This window comes from Impatiens glandulifera, chromosome 3 (assembly GCF_907164915.1).
Source record: "Impatiens glandulifera chromosome 3, dImpGla2.1, whole genome shotgun sequence".
NCBI classification, from domain to species: Eukaryota; Viridiplantae; Streptophyta; class Magnoliopsida; order Ericales; family Balsaminaceae; genus Impatiens; species Impatiens glandulifera.
In genome coordinates this window covers 65,579,457-65,601,148 of record NC_061864.1, presented here as the reverse complement: position 1 = coordinate 65,601,148, position 21,692 = coordinate 65,579,457, and the positions used below count along the sequence as shown (strand labels likewise).

Sequence of the window (21,692 nt, the reverse complement as noted above, 5' to 3'; positions counted from 1 at the left end):
TATGTACATACCTTATTCTCTTTTTAGGTTCTTTACGAATAGAGGACAAAGCTGCTGTCATACTGATGAACGAGGTATGTGACAATTATGATGTTCAGTTAGACCACTACTTAAATAATAGTTTTCTCAAATATTTGTCTCAAATAATTCATGCAATAATAACTTAAAAACATTGTCTTAGATGACTAATTGCTAATTATGCATGTTGTCTATATATGCTACACACATATAGGCAGTATTATTGCATGAATTTTCATGTAAATTTGAAGACTTTGTGTTTTTAGCCAGTGTTAATCCAGCAAAAAAATTTATGTCTAGAATTCATTTGGCTGTTGATATTATTGTTTGGACACTCTGCTTGTCCTCTGGACTTGTAAGTAATGCCATTTAGATGCTTTTGCTTCTGCTTCTGATTGTGAATTCTTCCCCACACATATCATCTTCTAGAGTGTTACTGATTCTCAATAATGTTAACTATTCTTAAAAATATATTTACATATACCAGCATTCAACTTTCTACAATGAACTGATTTTCACTAAAGACAATTAACATTAACATCTAAATTTTAAGAAACCAAAAGGTTACGGGTTCGATTCCATCTTGAAGCGCTTTGAGTTTAAGCGGGGACATGGCTGTGGGGTGTCATGCTAGTTATTCTTTAATTCCAAAAAACTTTAAACTCTAATTTAATAAAAAAATTATAACTCTAAAATCAATCTTCAAAAGTACCACAATTATATAATCCAAGCATGGTTCCATTCCATGAACATAGTGAGGGGCCTTTCATTTTGTTATTTGTGTTCTGATGATTTCTAAAACATTGTTTTTTTCTTTCAGCTGAGCATGAAAAACTGATTGAGGCATACACTGTTGTCAACCAAAAACTGCAGCCTTATCTAGTTGAACGAACTAACATTGGAGAAGAGTATCCAGGACTTAAGGGTTAGTGTTCATATATTTATTTCTTTTTTTTAATTATTATCTTGATATAGTAGTTCCTGTGAGCAGGCTGAGTTAAGGCAACATGGAAGAGACTATTCTACAGCACAAAAAGAGATTGCCGATCTCCCAGAAGCAGGTAACTCAGTTGATTGTAATTTATTTTGTCTGATATTATATACATACAAGTTCATTTTTTCCAAGCCTGATATTATTTTATTCTTGAAGTCTTAAAGGAGTTCAATAGTGTCCAAGATAATTTCTTTAAAATGATTATATAACATGCATCTTGCCATATTTGCGGCTTTGCAGTTCTTTCTCTGCTAAGTTATTGTTATTTCAGGTGGCAGTTCTTCTCAAAGAATGTCGGGATGTACAGCTCCGATGTGGAGTTAGTGGACATGATTATTCTATTGAAGAAATCAATGTTCCTTCAGTGGAGTTAAATGCTGTATCTGATGCTGATAGATTAGTTTCTGAACGGCTGGTATATTCTTCTCTTTTGTCAGCACTAATCTCTTACACTCAAGAACTTTTTTTGATCTCTTATTTGTGAGGAAATGTTCAGTTAACATTTAAGGACATAAATGGATTGGTTGAGCAAAATGTGCGGCTCAGAAGCATTGTGCGCAGCCTCTCTGAACAGCTTGAGATTAAGGAGGTGGAGCTAAAGGTTTTGAGAACTGTTTCTCCTTCATCTATATTGGTGTGTTTATGTCATCATTTCTGGCTTTTATTGATGATTAACCACCTTTTCAGGATAAGTTTGAGATGGAGCTTCCGGAAAAACAAAATGACGAGGCTGACTTCTAAAGTTAATGGCCGTGACTAATGAAGAGCTGAAGAACCAAGGGCGCAATGATTGAATTCAACTGCACACAGATCTGTCAAATTTTCCTGTAAAATTTGTATAAGGTATTGCTGGCACAAACATTTTTCAAGTTTATTTTCTTCTCCCTTGGTAGGTTGCAATGTACAAAAGGCTTTGTGAAGAAGGACTAAACCTCCATTTGACACAATTCCCAATCGGTAGAAGCTGTTCCTGGTAAGATTTAGTTATCTTTTCCTATCTGAAAATCTCATATAGTTCATTGCCGGAATTTCAGTGATCATCTGCAAGTTTGGTCTCACTTTTATTTATTAAATAAACAATTAGCGATTAGTTAAATGAAATTATTTTAAGTTGTTATTTTCCTCTTGATTGTGCATTAGAATACAATAGATTCTTTTGGTCATTCATTGTTTGGCAGAAGATGGGAGGAAGGATTTCAGGCTTCTTCTTGAAGGATCTCAGGTGAGATACACAATATTTTCACTTTAATACCTATTCCAGTAAACTTACTCCTGTTCCTTTTAATAGTGCAGGAAGCTGCAAAGAAGGCCCAAGAAGCAGCTTCTGACCATGTAAAATGCCTTGAGGAAAAATGTGGGAAAACTGAGGTAAGGATATGGACTTAATGTTTTTCATTTAAATTAAGCATATGTAAGAATCTTGTGCCCATAAAAAATCTGAGGTATTATGTTTCCATTTTTTTGTGTGATGAAAGTAGGTTAGATAGAGTAGGCATTGTGAGCATGATTGTTAATTTGGCTGTTCTGTATAGTTATCCACTCAAATCTGTTTCTTTACGGGTTGCCAATAGAATCCCAGAAGCACCCAATAAAAGAGAAAAACAATTTGTTCTAGAATTCCTAAGATCATGGGCATTTTTGCTTGTCATGGTATAAAGTGCAAGATGTTGGTTTGCTATTTTGTATCTAAATGTTGAACCATATTAGTTTATACATATGAATGCAGACAAAGTAACTTACCCAAATTGGTTTATATTACAGAGCTGAGCTTATATCGGTACGATCAGAGCGTGACAAGGTTTGGTCTAGAAGTTAACTTTGCTAGAGAGAAACTTGAAAGATGCATGAAAGAAGTTGACCATCAGGTGACTGATATTTTGCATTTCTGAAGCTTTCTACCTGTCCGTCCTTTTCTACTTCCTTTTAAAGTCCTCTCAGTTCGGTATAATTTAGAGTTCTTTGAGTTTGGATGACTTGACTTGTTTCACTTACATGTGGTTAATAATCCAGAGAGATGAAACAAATGCTATTATGGCAAGAAATGTGAGTTCTCGCAATTAATAATTGACTACCAACGGCGGGGTGCGTGAATCTTCAGATGCGTTGCATGACGCGGAAGAGCTTTCACGGAAGCTAACAATGGAGGTTTGGCGTCATACTGATCCATGCATTAGGTGTCACATGTCTTCTATTTAACCCTCTGATCCTCTGCAGGTCTCCATTTTGAAGCATGAAAAAGAAATGTTGTTGGGCTCTGAACAGAAAGCCACTGAAGAAGTTCTCCACTTGTCTGAAAGGGTTCACCGTCTTCAGGTTTGATTTCCTTGCAAACAAAATTGCTCATAAATTTTATATGACATTCTGAAGATAAAGGAAGGGGATACATATTAAATGGGTTCCTTTATATACACTCTTATTTTTAATGTAGGCTAGTTTAGACATCATTCAGAGTGCTGAGGAAGTTCGTGAGGTAGCTTTTTCTATTCTCTTTTAGCCAAATGCAACTTTGTTATAATTAATTATGTTCATAATTGACATATGTTCTTGATTGTAGGAATCAAGAAGGGTGGAGAAGAGAAAACAAGAGGAGCACATTAGGCATTGAGGTGTGGTGTACATGCTCTTTTATGATATTATTGATATATCTTTTTATAGTTTTTGTTTGAATTATCAAATTATCCCTATCATTAAAGAGAGACATTAACTCCAAAGGGTTGGAGCTGTCTTCTAAAACCAAAGGGTTATTAATGTTTATGTAGGAAAAGTATTCTATCATTAGTTTGCCTCTTTTGTATTGCCTATAAATTGCCCTCCCATTGTAATAAATCATCACCAACTATATAAAACTATTTTCCCTCTTCATTTTCCACATGTATAAGAGCTCTAGGTTTCTATTCAATTGTTCTGACGAGCTCAGCTTTGGCTATCGTGGACAGCCTACACCTCTCTCTATGGTCGCAAATCCTGCTACTCTTTTTGTTTGGGCTGTTTGTTTTTTGGGTTTAGTTATTCCCAGTTAAAAAAAATCCGGTTTGTTGTTTCATGTCTCCCACTGATCGGGATGATGAAATCACTGTTTTTTGGGCATTTTACTATGCATATATGCAGTGTGACCTGCATGACTTCCAATGTGTTAGACTTTTGACGTCGTCCCTTTGTTCTACTTCTTCGGCTCCGTAAGACACTCATTTCTGTTGAATCAAGATCTTCTAGGGATCCTGTTTTAACCTGAAATTTATCGCCTATTTTGAGGGGGAGTGTTTAATTATCAAACTAGTTCTATTCTAAAAAGTCACATTTAATGATTTACTAGTCGAGAGAATCAAAGGGAGTTAAAGTCACATTTATTCTAAAGAGTCACTTCTAGGAATAGAATAACATTCAAAGAGAAAATGTTTTGGGAGCTAAAAGAATCAAAGGCTTTATGCTCCATGTGTTTGCTTCTATCCGAAAGGGTTTTATTTGTCCGGGTTGAGATTTTTGATCTTATTGGCATTTAGCCTCTTTGGTGGGCATTTTTCTTCCCTTCTATTCTTTTTGTTTTTGTTTCTTTGGTGGTCCCTTCAATCTTTAATTCCTTAAACGCTTTTAAGTTTCATTCCTTAATGAAAAGTTGATTTTTTCAAAAAAAACTTTAAGAAGTGACACCTTGGCTGTGCCTTGGAGGAATTGTGGAAAGCTAAAATACCTTATAGGATTTCCTTCTATGGCTTCTAAACAATTCATGAAGATGTTTTGACCAACATGAAGCTTAAAAGAAAGGGATTGCACTTGGCTAGTAGATGTCTTCTTTGTATGAAGAGCGAAGAGACCATCAACCACATCCCACTCATTGCAAACTGGCTCTCCAATCCCATTCATTGCAACCTGATCTCTAGGGAGATGTGGGCTCTCCAACAAAATATTTTTAATTTACATTGGTCATTCCGTACAAAGTTAGAGATTTTGGGATCAATGGGTTGCCTGGAGTTCTGGGATCAACATCATTAATGTCGAATGGAAATCAATTCTCCACAATATGTGATGGACAATCTGGAAGGAAAGGAATATTTGAAGGGAAGAGCTATTGCTCTGGAAGAATCAAAGGCTTCATGTTACACATGTTTGCATCAATCAAAAACAGAGGGATATGAACTTTTTGATCTTATTGGCATCTAACTTTTTCTTGCTTTATTTTGCTTTTTGTTTTACGCTTTTTTCTCCACCCTCACATATAATTTTGAATGTCCCCCACATTCTTTCTTTTTAATGAAAAGCTGACTTCTTAAAAAAAAAAAGAAATATATCAAACTAGGTCTAATCCAAATCACACTTATATCATTTCCATGAGCATTTACCCCCAAGTAGTTGGGGTTATTTGTCTTCTCAACAAAAGGGTTATTTAAGATTATGTATAAAGTTGTACTTTCATTTAGTCAGTTTTCTTCTAGATTTTCCTATAAATTGCAGTAGTTTATCGTCCCCAAAACATATGAAAAATTCTCTCTTCAAATTTCTTCATGGAACTCGAGCTTTAGTCTTCTGCTACCTCCGTCAATGGTTACAGTTTCCATTGATGGAGGGCTTGAACTGTCACAAAATCACCCCAACCCAAAGTATCACGATATGATCTCATCATCTTCGCCTCCGAAAAGGTCGTCTTGCTGTTTGTGGCAGCTAGACTGCAAAGATACATGGATGTCTCCAAAGTTTGACATCGACCCACCATTTGGCATTTTGTCTCCAAAGCTACTTTTTATTCTTGTCCTCCTAATTTATGCTGACATTTTCGCCTAATTTGAGGGAGAGTGGTAATATCTAACTAGGCTTAATTCAAACTTGTATCATTTCCTAGAAAATATACCCGAAGTAGGTGGGTGTTATTCGTCTTCCTAATAGAAGGCTTATTTATGCTTATCTAGGAAGTTATACTTCCATTTAATTAGTTTTCTTCTAAATTTTCCTATAATTTGCATGCTCCTTGTAATATTTTATCATCCCCAATATATATAAAGAATCCTCTCTTCAAATTTCTATCATTTATCCAGGAAATTGTTCTATCCTTTAGTTAGCTTTTTATGTATTGCCTATAAATTTGCTTCCAGTTGTAATAGTTATTCATCACAAAATATAAAAAATGTACTTCTCTTCAGTTTTATTCCAATATTTGTCTATCAATTCTCATTGTATCACACTATTTTGCTATATGACAGAAAGAATGGGCAGAGGCTAAGAAAGAGCTTCAAGATGAGCGTGATAATGTTCGCCGTCTCATGCTTGATAAAGAAGAAATTATGAAGAGTGCTATGAGACAAGTTGAGGAAATTGGAAAAGAATTAACAAATTCTGTAAATGCTATTGCTGCAGCAGAGGCTAGGGCTACTGCTGCTGAGGTATCTTACGACTTTATATATATTCTAAAACATGAGAATGTTTTGCCTACTGCACCTTTTATTTAATTGAGATATTTATTTGAACATTGCAAACTATCTTTTTACTGTTATTCTCATCTTAGGCCCGATGTGCTGATATGGGGAAGAACAAATCTGGAGAAGCTAAGGTATGCTATTTAGATTTAGAGATGTTTGCTATGTACAGGAGAAATGCTGTTACTTGTTGTTTGTTGTTTATTGTTGTTAATGCAGTTTGAGCTTATTTAGGCATGTCCTCTTTCTACACTCACTTCCTTATGTGGATGCAGGTTAATCAAAGTGGCAGTGATCAAGGTTTTATCTCTTCGAGTAATGAGGCATGTGTTGTACCGCCAGCTACCATTCCCTGCTTTACTAGCAATGCTTATGATTTATTTATATACTTATGTACATCATGCACAATGGTCTTATATCATATCTGATTGCTTTATATAAACTTATTGCAGACAATATCTGATTTACAAGTTGCTATCGATGAGATACACAAATTGAAACAGGAAGCACATGCTTACAAGGAGCACATGCTACAAGTACATAAATTTTAATATAATATGTGATTTTTTGCATTTTTTGAATTTCATTTTGTTTACCCTTCGCTTTATGATGCAGTATAAGAACATTGCAACCGTAAATGATGATGCATTAAAACAGATGGAAGTTGCTCATGAAAATTATAAAACTGAGGTAACTGGCATGATTTTTCCCTTTGATGCTTGAGTCAGATAATGATCTGCTCTGAACTAATGTTAATAAATAATTTGTAGGCAGAAAGAGTAAAGAAGTCTCTTGAAGCACAGATTTTATCACTTAAGAACAGAGTCAATCAACTTGAAACTGAATGTAATTTGAAGTCCACAGAGGTGGAATCTTTGATTACTGAGAAAGAAACAACTCGTGCATCTTGTGTCTCAGAGCTTGACAGGCTAAAGATGGAATGTGCACTTAAAACGTGAGATGTCAAGTCATTTTGCATTTTGTTGTCTAATTAACCCGCGGGGATTAGTCGCACTCCGAAGGAGCAGCGGGTCCTAGCGTTCTCAATTTTTTTTTATGGAAATAGACTTATTCTTTGTTTTTGCGTGTAGGTCCCAAATAGCTGAGATGGAAGCCAAAATGTTGGCATTGAAAGAAGATTTGGATAAAGAACATCAAAGATGGCGTGATGCTCAGTCCAATTATGAAAAACAGGTAACTATTAAAATGTTCATTGTGCTCTCTTACTGGGCTCTTTTCATGAACATCTGTTGAATCTGTATGTTTGTCAACACATAAGTATATACAAAGACAATAGTTAAATGTGTATTTTTTTTGGTAAATACTTTATGTAAGATATTTGTTTTAGAGTCTAGACTTTTTCTTGATTTATCATGGTAATTTGTGTTCCCAGTAACATTAGCACTGCAATGCAACTAGCCATGCTGGTTGGTCCTAGTTGTGGTGTGTCCATCATAGGAATGGATATAGAATATCACAAATCATATATGTAAAATTTAATTTAGGTTAAATTTAGCCAGTAAGAGTTTAACATAGAGTAAAGTTTGTCCCCCTCTCTTCTTTTGTAACGTTCGAACCCAACTTGTGTTCTTTTTAATGAAAAGTTGATAGTAAAAAAACATTTTAAGTAAAGCTGAATTGATTTATTCATGATTTATTCACATGTTCTTAATAAATTTGAGTATTTAATATAATTGCTTGATAGGAACATTACTTAGTCTGTTTGATTTAAAGCTTGTTTGATGTTGGGTTATTTGGAAAAATTATGGATTATGAAATCAAAATCTTGTTTGATGAAAAAGTGGATTATTTGGGTTAAAATTACTAAAATATCCTTTTGTATTTACTATTTAAAAGTAAAAAAATAATGTAGGGATAATATGGTATTTTATTGATGATGGGATAAGGGGTTATTTTAAAAAATCCAAATAACTAGCATCAAATAAGCTCTAAGAGATTAGCAAAAAAAGAAGAAACTCCAAGTGCTAATGTAGTCATCAAACATAGTCTTTTAACATATTTTGAAGTTCCTTCAGAACGTTAAATTCTTATGAGCATCACTATTATTTTGATAGATATCTGTTTAGAGTCATAGGTACCATTAATTTTTAGTATCATAGGTGCTCTTTGATAATGTAATGAATCCCTTTTTGCAATTCTGCAGGTCATACTTCAATCAGAGACAATTCAGGAGCTCAAGAAAGCATCAAATGATTTGGGTTCATTGCAAGAAGAGGCAGCTAAGCTTCATAAATTAGTGGATACTCTTAAACTGGAGAATGTAAGTTCCTTACCTGAGCTTGACTTTAAATGATGTTGGAGTAATGCAGTTTGGTGGTTTGTGTCACATGTTATTTATATTCCACAAGGGTAATGAGCCATTTCATGTAATTACTTTATGTACTTTTGAGTTTGAGGATTGTAGAACCACTAGATCTTTTAGGTAGTTTAGGTGATCTTATTATGCATTATTTTCTTCCTTCACTCTAGTTTTGAATTCACATTTTTTTGGAAGCTTCCTTACTCTGCCTTGTGGTGCTTAGTCACTGATATAAGATAGATTTGATTAGGCATTGGTGTTAAAACCAAAGCTTGACTAACATGATAGTATCTTGGTGTGGAAGAGCTGGTACTCGATATGGAAAGTTGGGCTGATTCTTTATTCCTTCTCGCCTTGAGGATGAACCAGAATAACAAAGAATTGTAGTATTTTCATTGTTTCTTCGCCAACAACTTAACTGGCTCAGCATTAACCATCACCATATCCATTCACCTCAGAAAGTGGTCCCTTCTGCACTTCTGTGATCTTGGCTTACTGTAGCTTCAGATTTTCTTATGGAACATAGCTTGCACACCCCTTGAATTTTATTTGGGTTTTCAAGGATTGAAACTATAAGACTGAATCATTTTCAAATGAGAACCAACTGTTTGTCTCACTGGCTAATTATATGTTGATATGTTATGATCACTTTTCTATAGAATGATTTGAAGACAAGGTGGGAAGTTGAGAAATCAATACTGGAGAAATCAAAGAATGATTCTGAGACGAAGTACAGAGAGATCGATGAACAGGTAGATTATTGCTGTTTATATCCTTTCTAATTTTGCTAGTCTCTAAGATGGTTTGCAGTATGTACACATGTTATACTTCAAGTTTATAAACTGAATTAACTTGTGAGAATGAGGGAGGGGAAGAAAGAACAGAGCATTCAAAATGAGAAAGTAGGAAGCACCTCTATGAACTCATAAGCTTCAAGATTCTCCATTATTTAAGCTAATAAAAAAATAGGACAACGGATTAAGTATGTAGTCCGCAAACACACTTAATCAATTAACCAGACACAGGACTTGCCGCCTGACGGTCTCGAACCCAGGACCTTAGGGTGAGTATCCACCTCTTATTGTCGCTAGGCTAGAAGTGGGGATTTTTTAAGCTAATAAGTAATTTGTTTTTTGTAAGATTTGACCCTTCCACAACACTACTTGGTGTACTATTATTTCCTATATCACGAGTCCATGTCATTATGAATTTTTTTGGTAAGATGCTTATTTATGGGTAAGTCACCATTTGATGGATGACCTTTATACATGGTTAATGTTAGCACCAGTCCCAATTGGTTATGTATTCTTATGTGAAGTCTCTTGGAGAATGAATTGTACAGGTGTTCATTGTTGTTTCCTAACATGATTTTCGTTCCATCTTGCTATGATTTCTAATACTTCACTTTCAACTTTTCTCAGAACAAGATGTTGCATAATCGTCTGGAGGCTTTACATATTAAGTTGGGAGAAAATGAGCAGAGTTCATCTGGAAACAGTGATCAGGATACAATTCATAATAATGGGTTACAGAGCATAGTAAATTATTTACGCCGGTCAAAAGAAATTGTATGCGTGCAGAACTAGCTTGTACTTATCTTTAGTCTATGATATTGCATTATGACTAATGGAGCTGCAACCCTTTCAGGCAGAAACTGAGATTTCGTTGTTAAAGCAGGAAAAGAGTCGTTTACAATCCCAGGTTGCTCAGTATTAACTTTTAGTGTGTAATATTCTGTTGATTTCATCTCAGGATTGTTATTTCCTCTTCTATTAGCACCCCTACCCACATTCCCCATCCTTTTTCTCCTTTAAGAAAAAGGGTATATGTCTGGGAAATAGTAACTTTAGCTTAATTATCTCCTTGAATTATTTTCTAGATATACTATAATAAATTAGGAGAGATTTAAGGGATATTGATTGATCCTAAGTGAGGGAAATGATTTCACATGTCTATAAATAGATTTAACATATTATGAGAAAACAACATAATTTTCCTTCTCTACATACCCACATGGTATCTACCCGAAAATGCGGCATTAGCACTCAATATAGGTCCATAACAAAGATGTGGTGCAAGCATCATCATTCCCATTGTTATTTGACATGATATTTAGATGTCCCTAAAGTACCACAAACATGAATAATTCTTTTGTTTGAAATTGTCTTGACAATAGATTTCTTCTGTTATTGGTTACCAGTAATGTATCCTTAAATGGTAAGGATGGGTTATTGTCTATAAATTTTGATTTCGACACATGCTAAAGCTTCAAACATCTTTATAGGCTTTGACATCTCATCTCTTGGGATTCACTTTGGACTGATTATGTTGAGTTTCTTTCTAGCTTGATAGTGCTTTAAAGGCTGCGGAGATGAGTCAAGCTTCACTTCATGCTGAGCGAGCGAATGCAAGAGCATCCCTACTTACAGAAGAAGAGTTCAAATCTTTGCAGCTACAGGTTGATTGTTGTTATCTCAATTTATTCTAATTGTAAATTTAGTGTTATGTTATTTAAGCATTATTCTTCTCAGTTTATTTCAAATTGTGTAATTTGAGAAAGATAGAAAACAGAAAAACTTAGGCTGGTGGCTGACATACCAGTCCTCCAGGTAAACACAAGAGGAAGAAATTCCTCATTGGAAAAGTGAAGAAAACCTGCAAGTTTATGTAAGGGATATATTATTGATATACAGACGATAGAGAGGAGAGTAGACCAAGAGAGATAAGGTAGAGATCCAGACTATAATCAATTCATATCATCTAACTATAACAACTTGGCTTATATACTAACTCCCTTTTTACTCATAAAATGAACTTTCATTAACTTCTCTCGCCTCTCGGAGAATCCAAAAATCTGAATTTCTCCGACCCAAAGTTCTGATTAATTCACCTACAGCGCAGTTAGAGTCACTTTGACGGAGATTCCTCATTCATGTCCTTTCTCCTTTAGCATGTGTATTTCGGAGAAAGAATTATTTTTCTCGTTGGGAAACGGTAGTTTTGACGTATCTCGATTTTGTCACAAACTTCCCGATTTACTCGCCGGTCAAGACTTCAATCAACTATCTCATTGACGCCATTTTGGTTGGTTGCCTCTTTATCATCAGTTTTCAAAATTAAAGTGCAAAAGTGCTCTTTTTATTCTCTATTAAATTGAAGTGTAAATACCAGAGGCTAATATTCTGGTGATCAGTGTCAAAATCAAACAGACCTTGGACAGATTAGGCCTCGGTATTTACTCTACCAATGGCATAATAATCTTATTGTAATTTAAGCAACAACCAAATGGACCTTCTGTTTCTAAGTCAATTAACACATACTTGTTCAATGGACCTTGTTCCCTTCTGTATAAGAATTCAAACATCCTAAGTGCTTGTGTCACTGATACAGATTAAAACTCTAGGTGCTTTGAGGAATTAGGAAATCAAAATACCTTGAGATGCTGAGATGGATTCTAACTCCGATGAATGAGCGATCAAACACCTTCGGTCGCCAGTCACAACTTAAAGTAGTCGGGAATTCGAATCCCATTTCAATTGGGAATTATCAGTAGGCAGCTGCAAGTTTAGAAATCATGAGTTAACTAACAAGAAAAAGGCCAAAGTGACAGACTTCTATAGAACATCTCCCAGCCTCACAGATTGGAGGATCATCTTCTATCGCCGTCTCTCTCAATTCATCTTGAGACCGAAAAAATCTTTTTCTGACCGGCTCCCCTGATTTCAAAACCAGAGTATCTACCACTCGACCCTCCAGGGGCAACGATTGTGTTCCATTGTAAGGAATTGTTGAAAGCTAAAATTCCTTTCAAGATCTCTTTCTTTTCCTGGGAAGCTATTCACCGGGAGATCTGACAAATGATTAAAATGAAAAGAAAGGGGATACATCTTGCTAGTAGATGTTGTCCTTGCATGAAGAGTGATTTTCTTTGGAAAAGGTAACTTTTATTGATATCGAGAGTAGAATGCAAGAAACGTTCCTAAACAGTTTGCTGAAAAAAAGAGTGCGGAGAAAGAAAAGCATAAAAACTTAATAAAGTTAGATTCCGATAAGCTTGAGATAGTCTCATCTGGTGCACATCCCCTTACGATAATAAGAAAGTATTCACCACATCCTCCTCTCTTGCGACCTTGCCAGTGACATGATGACTGTTCTGCATAACATTCTTAATTTTCAGTGGGACATGCCGCTCAAAGTGGTTGACTTCTTGGACAAATGGATTACTTGGGGAGTGAACAATAGTATCCCGGATTTGGTAGACGATTTGAAAAGAACTGTAGGGAAAAGCTACGGCATTGGAAGAATCAAGGGCTTCATGCTTCATGTTTCTTCTTCTATTAGGAAAAGAGGTTTTGTGTGTGATGTGAATTCTTCGATCTTATTAGCATCTAATCCTTCTAGTTTTTGTTTTTTCCCCAACCCCCTTCTTTGTAATGTTCAAATGCTTTTTGCATTTCTTTCACTAAAAAGTTGACCTTCCCAAAAAAATAAAAAATCCAAACCCTGTTGAATTCATAAATTGGAAATTCGGTAGTGATCGCTTTTGGAATTCTTCCGAAGGGTTTCTAAAATCGTAATTCCTGTGACCGATTTCTTGTAATGGTGAGTAGGAGGTTGCGATCTCAGCTGAACTTCAATCTCTGGATTTCCTCTGAATTGCATTACTACTGGTGACAGCTTACAGATGAGAAATAGAAACTTGTTTCCATCATTCAATCTCAGATAGTGAGACCCTAATAGTTAACTCTATTTATACTATTAATCTAACAATCTCTCACTAACTAGTATTCTTTAGCTTATGGGCTTCAGCCATGCTCATTTATCCAAGTATACAACAGAAAGACATGGGATATGTTAACTAACTAATCTCTAATTAGCTATATTCTTATTCAATATTTATCTGGTAGTTATTCAGAACATTATTCCTATATTTATTCAGTTGATATGGGTTAATCTGACTTCCATTCATCCTTGCAATATGACTGATAGAGTTCAGAGAGTGCAGAAAAGGAGAGTTACAAAATTTGTGAATACTATGATGCATAGTGATGTGGAATTAGATAATAAAAGAGTTCTTGAACATGAGGAGAGAAACCCTAGCTGCTAAGGGAAGAATTGCATATTGGTATGGGAAGACAAAATCCTAATACTAGGGTGAGATATGCTTAGGAGAGAAGAGAGAACTTAAGGTGGGAAATAGAATCATCAACTACATTCATCATAACTATTCATGTCACGAGCATCTTATTTATAGGCTGGACTGTCAACAGCTTAGCATAATCGCTACCATAACTGTTTATTTATCACGTCCTCACTTAGTAGCCCTAATCCTACCTCATCTTTTTTGTCTTCAATGGTATATCAGCTGTCTATTTGATGTATATACTATTAAAGTACTGGATTTTTTTTAATTATGCTACAGGTGAGGGAATTAAACCTGCTTCGTGAAAGTAACTTGCAACTCAGAGAAGAGAACAAACAAAATTTTGAGGAATGCCAGGTTTGTGCATGCAAAATACATAAGATTATTATAAAATGCTGATTCTTGATGAACGGCAACTTATGCTGTTTAAAGATCTCTATTAAGAAATCTTTGGGTACATGATGTTGCCCTATTTCTTTCATTTGCTTACCATAAAGGTCTCAATTTCAACCTGGATAATATGTTTTTTCTGCTAGAAATTACGTGAAATATCCCAGAAAGCAAACATTGAAAAGGACCAGCTTGAAACATCTCTGAGAGTGACACAAACTGAGTTTGTAACATGCAAGAAGGAGGCTGAAATGATGAAAGTGAAAAATGATCTCCTGGAGAGCCGAGTTCGTGAGGTATTACATATTTATAATTTCTGATCATTCTATATATCATATTATGTTGCAGTAGATGTTACATCTCTTTGGTTTTATATTTATGAGGGTGACTGTTACGATCTAGTTCCATGAGCTCTCAAGTTGTGGTAGATTTATATAAAAAGGTGAATGATATTCAGACTTGCCACAAATCTAGATTCAGTTACTATCTTTGCCCTCTGCAGTTGCTGGAGAGATGCCAGAATATTGACATGGATGATTATGCTCGTGCAAAAGAAGCTGTTCAGAAGTTGCAGGTAACTATATGTTGCTTGATGGTTACAGTATTTTTAATATGTGAGCCTGAAGCGAGGTATCTCTTCTTCTTCAAATGACTGGGTTTGTATAATATGTACAACCCCAACTTAGGGAGAGTGTAGATAATGCTCCTTAATTGTAATAATTATCATATTAGCATATACTGGTTTAAAGGGATAAATACTGGAGTTCAGTATTTATTTTTAAATTATAAAAGAGTCCCTAGGTTGTAGGAAGATAAGTAAATCCTCCAAGATCTAACTTGTATTTAAACAAACCTTATTGGGAATCAGATTACAACATTTATTCTCTCAAACATGTTTTATGCACAATCTAAACCTGCATTAGCCTTCTACTTGTCTTAATTAACTAACCATTTGAATGTGTCTTGGTATGATGGATTATGAAATAGTTTTTTTAGTGTGATTTAAGTAGTGTCATTCTCCATATTAATATATTTAGAGAACTTTTGAAAGCCTTGTGAAAGAGAACTTTTGCCTATTACTGAAATGTGGTCCTTGGTAGTACTTTTGTTTTTTATTTTCCATGCCTTTAACCCAAAAAAAAGACATGACAACCGCCAATCCATGACACATAGACTACTCAACGATATCATTCTTTCCTAGTCGATGAAATACTCTCTTTGAACAATCTTACAATACTACAATTACATACATCATGATACCTATAACAGTCGCCTTTGGAGCCACTAACATATCAAAAGCGTAATCTGAAAAAACTTCACTATAATGTCGTTAATCTAAGAAAAACTACGAACTTGGAGACTTTCAGTAAGCAATCATTAATTCATAGTGTTCCCAGTATGTGTGTATATGTATATGTATATATTTTGAATAATGAAACTTCAATAAAATCTACCGTAGACCCAAAGATCGCTTTAGCCGCAAAAACTAAGCCCAATTTTTAATTTGTTTCAGAAGCTTACCAATTAACTACTCCAAGTGACCATTTATTTGAATTAAATATTATGTCAGTATATGAGTGAGATGAAGTGTATCCCCCATGTAACCCAGTGTCTCCATGTTTGACTGAGATTGTTTTATTTCTTCATAGTATGTGATTAAAGAATGTTTTTCTTTTGCTCCAGGGAAATATCAGTTCTAAGGATGGTGAGCTGAAGGAAATGAGGATACTTGTTTCTCAAAAAGATGCTGCTATCTCACAATTAGAGTCAAAACTTGCCACATCAATTACAGAAATAAATGAGAGGGAGAGCAGGTTAAACAAAATATTGCAAGTTGAGGTACTGAAGCAAAATATATTGATCTTATTTGTTATGTGGAATGGATTGTCAGTTTTTTTCTTTGATCATCAGTCTAACTGACATACTGTGTCTCTTACAAACTTTATTGTCATCGTACAGAGTACAATGAGATTAGATCTTGAGAAGCAGAAGAGGGTAGGAATACTGCTTAAGGTTGTTACAAGTTCATCCTCATTTTGAAGCATGATATTTCACTACTATTCTTATTGTTTTGTTGACATGATCTCATTATCATTCACGTTGTGAGTTTCGAGCACAATTGAGAACCAGTATTGATAAATTCATTTTGTACATTATCTGAATGAATTTGCAGAAGAAGATGGATAATTTGTCAAAGGAAAAGGATGACATAAGTAAAGAGAAACAAGTTCTATCAAAACAGTTAGAGGAGTATAATAAACAAGGTATGAAGAGCGCCGGAGATGCTGCTGGAGAACAAGTCATGAAGGAAAAAGACACCAAAATCCAGGTTTAGAAAGTCACTTGCTTTTAGTATAGATTTTTTTATCCATCTGTCTACATGCTGTGATCCTTAGTATGTAATCTTTTTTCTTTTTCTGGATGTGTAGATTCTAGAGAGAACGGTGGCAAGGCAAAGAGAGCTGCTGAAGAAAGAGAAGGAGAAGGAGGAAGAAAAGCGTCAGAACACTGAGGAAGCTTTATTAGAGAATCTTGTGACGGTCAGTCAGGTGTTTATCATTTGCTTTATTTTCCAAATAAGATAGCTTACCGATTACCATCGATGGTGATTATTGTGTATTAAGACTTCCTTCTAGAGAACCACTATTTATGTTGAACTATGATTGTGGTGGTTTAATACTCTTATTATCATATATTTATCTGTTTCAGGAGAGAAGCAAACTGATAGATGGGATTGAAGTGCATAAGCAAGCGCTTGATAGGTTGTCATATGAAATTGAGAAAGTTAAGCAAACGAAAACCCATAATCCTGAGGTATATCTGTCTAGTAATACTTAAAAATGTAGTTTTTATACATTTTCCTTGATTTTCATTCCTTTTTATTTATATAGATTTTAAATGCAACATGCCATTGATGATTCTTTTGCTTTGTTATCAGGACACATCCGGAGATCAGATTGTTACTACAACAGAATTGGATGAAATATCTGTTGCATATCTTCAAGCACTAGAAAGTTATGAACATGTTGCTCACTCAGTTTCTGGTGGACATGGAACTCCTGTTGTAGATCTGCCTCAGAAAGGGGACTCTTCAACATCTGTTATTAACACAGGTTATTTTTTAATTAATTTATATTGAGACCAAGTTTCTTTTAGTTTGGCATGTGACATAATTGTTGAGGCTAAGTATTTGGAGGAGGTTAGCACACATTCCACTGCCATGACCTCACATTTTAATCAAGGTGTTTTAAGTGGAAATTGACATGAAACCTTGGTGTCTTAGTTCAAGACTTTTGGTTAAATTTTTTATATTTGGCTTCATCTTATGCTCTGTTTTACTGCTTTATTGGTAAAATTTTAAATTATTTATTTATTTGGACCTGTAAAATGTTCAGGTCAAGCCGTAGTTCCTAATATAGAACCAAGTATTCCTCCACCTGCCCCACCAGTACAGAAACAACCAGAAGAAGAGAAACCGATGACAATACCAAAACAAGCAAGTATTGAGTCTCGAAAATCTGTGAGGAGATTAGTTCGGCCTCACATGGCAATGACAATGGCAAAGCGTGAAGAGGCACAGGGGGGAGATACAGAAATGTCAGAAAGTGAAGGAACGAACCCTAGCCTGGATCCAAGTGGTAATGGGGGTGAATTGGGGGTGCAGAACACAGTGATTGCTCGCAAACGTGCAGCAGTATCCGCTTCTGACCTATCTGAAGAATTTCTTCAGCGTGAAGAAGCAATGCCTTTGCTTAAGAAATCTAGAGGCTCTGATTTTCTACCTGAAGAGGCTGCTGGTGGTATGGTAGAAAACTTGGAAGCGGGTGAGTTGCCAGAAGAAGAATTAAACGATGAAACTTTCGATGATGAAATTGGAGGAGGCATTTTGGGCGACGAACATGAAGAGGATGAGGAAGTCAAAGGAGCAGGAGAAGACATGAATGAACTTGAAGAAGACAGTGTGGGGGATAATAATAACCAAACTGAGTTGGATAAGGAAACTGTTTCAAAGGAGGAGGAAGAGGAGGAGGATGTCCAGCAGCAGCAACAGCAGTTAGGAGTAGAAAAGGACAGTGATCATGAAGAAGGAGAATTGCCTTCGGATGATGATGAGGGTATTAATAATGCAATGGAAACGGGTGAAATATCAACAACTGAAGCAGGGTCTCCTCCGACTCTTCCAATGGTAGTGGTTGTGAATGAGGAAAAGAGCAATGAAGGTTTGGACAACAAATCAGATGAGGAAAAGAAGAAGCAGACCCCTGAAGAAGAAGATGAAGGTCCAAAACAAGGGGGGGTCGGTGGAGGAATATCACCATCATCTTCTGCTGTTGCTAATACGGATGAGACACAAGAAGTAGTAGCAGTGAGGCAGCAGCAGCAGCAGCAGCAGCAGTCATCTCCATCTCAATCTTCAGTAGCAGTGGGGAGAGCAACAACCATTAATCTGCGGGAAAGGGCAAAGGAAGCTGCAATGATAAGGCAGCAGCAAGGATGGGCATCTTCATCATCATCTCAGCCTCAGTCTCAGCCTCAGGTAATCTCTCTAAGAGGTGGTGGTAGGGGACGTCTAAATCGTGGCCGTGCACGCGGGCGTGTTATTGGGGGACGCGGCCAACCCCCCTCCTCTTCCGGAGGACAGTGATAAAATATACAATACTGGTTATTTGGTAAACCCTCCTTAAACAGTGTAAAATTTTCAAAACTGTTTTGAAGGTCATCTTGGGCCTGATGGTGTGTTAGTTGTTTGCACCTGAGTTTTTGGTTATCCGGAAACAATTAAACTATGTATTATCTTAACTTAGTCCAGTCCAGCAATTGAACTGTACCAACTAGTCTGTTCATTTCTGTTTTGAAGATATGGTCTCTATTTTTTGTCACTTCCAGTGTCTTGTAACTGTTTTTTATTTTTCATATTTTAATGCGCAAGATGGGGTCTTATTTCTTTGTCTTTTTATAATGGCAGATGCTATCATGACATCAACAGCGTTCTAAGTGACAACTAGCTTCTGTTTGAGGACCATAAAAAAAAACCTTTCACTTCGAAAATATGTCTTTAACATCAGTTGATGAAGAGGAGAGTGACATTTTTCTTTATCATTGTTTTCAAGAAATATAGATCTAATTTTAAAAGAAAGGGGTGCATGCAATAATCAATTCTATAATCAATAATCAAGTTTTTTTTGGATCGTTTTAACAATCCATTTTTAAAAGTAACTAAATTAAAGTTCTACAAATGTGCAGAGCACATGAATTTGACACATTTCAAAAGAAACTTCTTAAAATATCAACATATGAATTAACATTAAAAATATTGCTGAATTCTTTTGTTAAAATAAATTTACACAAAAAAAATTGTCTTAAAACAAGATTAATTTGCTTTTTATTTTAAAAGGTTTGATTTTGAACACTTAAATAGAGATCAATTTACACTTCGGAAAAAATGTACTATTGGAAAAGGTTTCTTTATAAAAAAAATCTCAAGACAAATTGAAAAGTTTTTTTTTTTCTTGTTCATCCAATGGTTTCTTTAGCATTGCAGACTGTGTTTTTTCTGTCACTCAAATTTTAGTTGGTATTGTTTTTTTTTATTTTCAATTCGGTATTTTGTTTAGCCATATCAATTTTTTCATTAAGAATTTTTTTAATTCAAACAATATTTTCAGGGTTGATCGGTCGTCCACTACTCAAATCTTTTTATTGTCTTTGTGATCATTTCTCAATGTCCGTCCATTTTTTACAACCAATAAGAAGTTATCGAATTAAAAGTTGTGTTTTTATTTTTCTAATAAGAGTAACTGATTTTAGAAATTCTCTAAAATATCCTATAATTATTTTTATAAGTCTATTTTTTTAATTATATATATATATATATATATTTATTATCTTAATCTTTTTCACCGTTTTTAACCACTTTCGTTGAAGGACAATTTATACTAAAAAAAGATTTTTTAGACATCGTTTAATTGGCTTTAGTTTGTTCTACTTCATCACATATTCATCACATATATTTACATATCTTTGAATTCGTTTTCAAGATTTAAAAATTTGTTAGAATTTTTTTTTAATTTTTAATTATTACAAATATAGCATATTATTTAACATTTAACATTTTATTTTTATTCTATTTCGCAATTTTTTAATAATAAGAGTAATAGTTTGTTCTGATATTTCTATCTCTAATCTTTATGAATTCATCTTTAAAAAAATATTAATAATAATTCAAAGCAGTGTACCCAACTATTTAGCACGTTTATTTATTTTGTAAATATATATATAGATATAAAAAAGTGACCGACTTCAAATAGGCAAAAATGAGCTAGAATGTTATCCCCACAACATCACGATCTTAGGCAGGGACGAATCAACCATGTGGATGAGGTGGACTTAAGCCCCTCCTTGAATGTTTTTTTTAATAATTAATTATTTTTTAAAATTAAAAAAATTATTATATATTATATTATATTATATAATATAATATATTATATTATATTAATGAAATAAAATTAAAACTCCATCTCTATTAGTATTTAGTGTATATATTTCAATTATTTTATATATCATCATCCTTTCATAGTTTTACTATTATTTTCTTTTTAATATCCTCCACAACTCGTTCACAAACAAACATATTCTCTAAGAGGTAAAATTCATTTTTTTAAATATCTTTTTTTTTCTAATTCTCATATTTTTAATTTATATAATCGTCAATTTAAATATATATATCATATTTATAATTGATTTATGTATGTTTGATTTATTATAGAATTTTGAGAATTTATCATGTTAGTATTATTCTTTTTTTTTACTTTTTCATTGTACTCTAAATCTTTAACTATTCGATTAAATATTTATTTGGATTTTTTAATATTTTTTCGATTTTACATTATAATTGTTTGATAAAATATTTCATCTTAAAAATTGTGTATAGGTATGTAAAAAATGGAACATGAATCTACTGCAAAGAAATGAAAGACATTGATATCTTCGTTCTTTAAAAAAAATCGTCAAACTAGTGAAAGTCTTCAAATTTTTTTCTTTTAACAACAAACTTAATTCATCTTATAATTTTATTGAACAAGATTCGGGAAAAAAAAAAACACATATATTTATATTATTTATTATATTAAATTCAAGTCCACCCTAAATTAAAATTCTGAGTCTGTTCCTGATCTTAGGGACTAGTGACATAGTTTTATTTATTTTTACATTTTTTTTTTAAATGTTAAGATGATTTTTATTAATTAATTATAATTTTAGTTATAATACTAAATTTTAAATTTAATATGATTAATTATTTAATATATGATAATAATTTAACTTTATAAAATTATAATAATATATATTTGTAAGTAATGTTAAATTTATTTTAATCTCGATTTATACTAAATTAATAAATAATTAATTTTAAAGAGATATACT

The 21,692-nt window shown here is 34.0% G+C and overlaps 1 protein-coding gene across 1 annotated transcript in view; it reads left to right on the top strand.

Annotated features, from left to right (window-relative positions):
* LOC124930635 (nuclear-pore anchor-like) overlaps nt 1-19,150 on the top strand; it is a 28,922-nt gene extending 9,772 nt beyond the window's left edge. The window contains 40 exon segments of the mRNA XM_047470963.1: nt 28-78; nt 839-915; nt 917-943; nt 1,010-1,079; nt 1,169-1,188; nt 1,284-1,427; nt 1,509-1,613; nt 1,700-1,741; nt 2,163-2,234; nt 2,306-2,380; nt 2,781-2,810; nt 2,812-2,877; nt 3,023-3,053; nt 3,056-3,093; nt 3,095-3,157; nt 3,227-3,325; nt 3,441-3,482; nt 3,567-3,620; nt 6,205-6,384; nt 6,507-6,551; nt 6,693-6,740; nt 6,870-6,953; nt 7,033-7,107; nt 7,188-7,372; nt 7,509-7,611; nt 8,582-8,698; nt 9,397-9,489; nt 10,159-10,305; nt 10,385-10,438; nt 11,082-11,195; nt 14,160-14,237; nt 14,417-14,566; nt 14,773-14,844; nt 15,954-16,109; nt 16,230-16,283; nt 16,444-16,599; nt 16,700-16,819; nt 16,980-17,084; nt 17,209-17,383; nt 17,666-19,150. Coding sequence (XP_047326919.1) covers nt 28-78; nt 839-915; nt 917-943; nt 1,010-1,079; nt 1,169-1,188; nt 1,284-1,427; nt 1,509-1,613; nt 1,700-1,741; nt 2,163-2,234; nt 2,306-2,380; nt 2,781-2,810; nt 2,812-2,877; nt 3,023-3,053; nt 3,056-3,093; nt 3,095-3,157; nt 3,227-3,325; nt 3,441-3,482; nt 3,567-3,620; nt 6,205-6,384; nt 6,507-6,551; nt 6,693-6,740; nt 6,870-6,953; nt 7,033-7,107; nt 7,188-7,372; nt 7,509-7,611; nt 8,582-8,698; nt 9,397-9,489; nt 10,159-10,305; nt 10,385-10,438; nt 11,082-11,195; nt 14,160-14,237; nt 14,417-14,566; nt 14,773-14,844; nt 15,954-16,109; nt 16,230-16,283; nt 16,444-16,599; nt 16,700-16,819; nt 16,980-17,084; nt 17,209-17,383; nt 17,666-18,915 — 4,667 coding nt within the window. The 3' untranslated portion in view covers nt 18,916-19,150.
* Nucleotides 19,151-21,692: the final 2,542 nt, after the last annotated feature.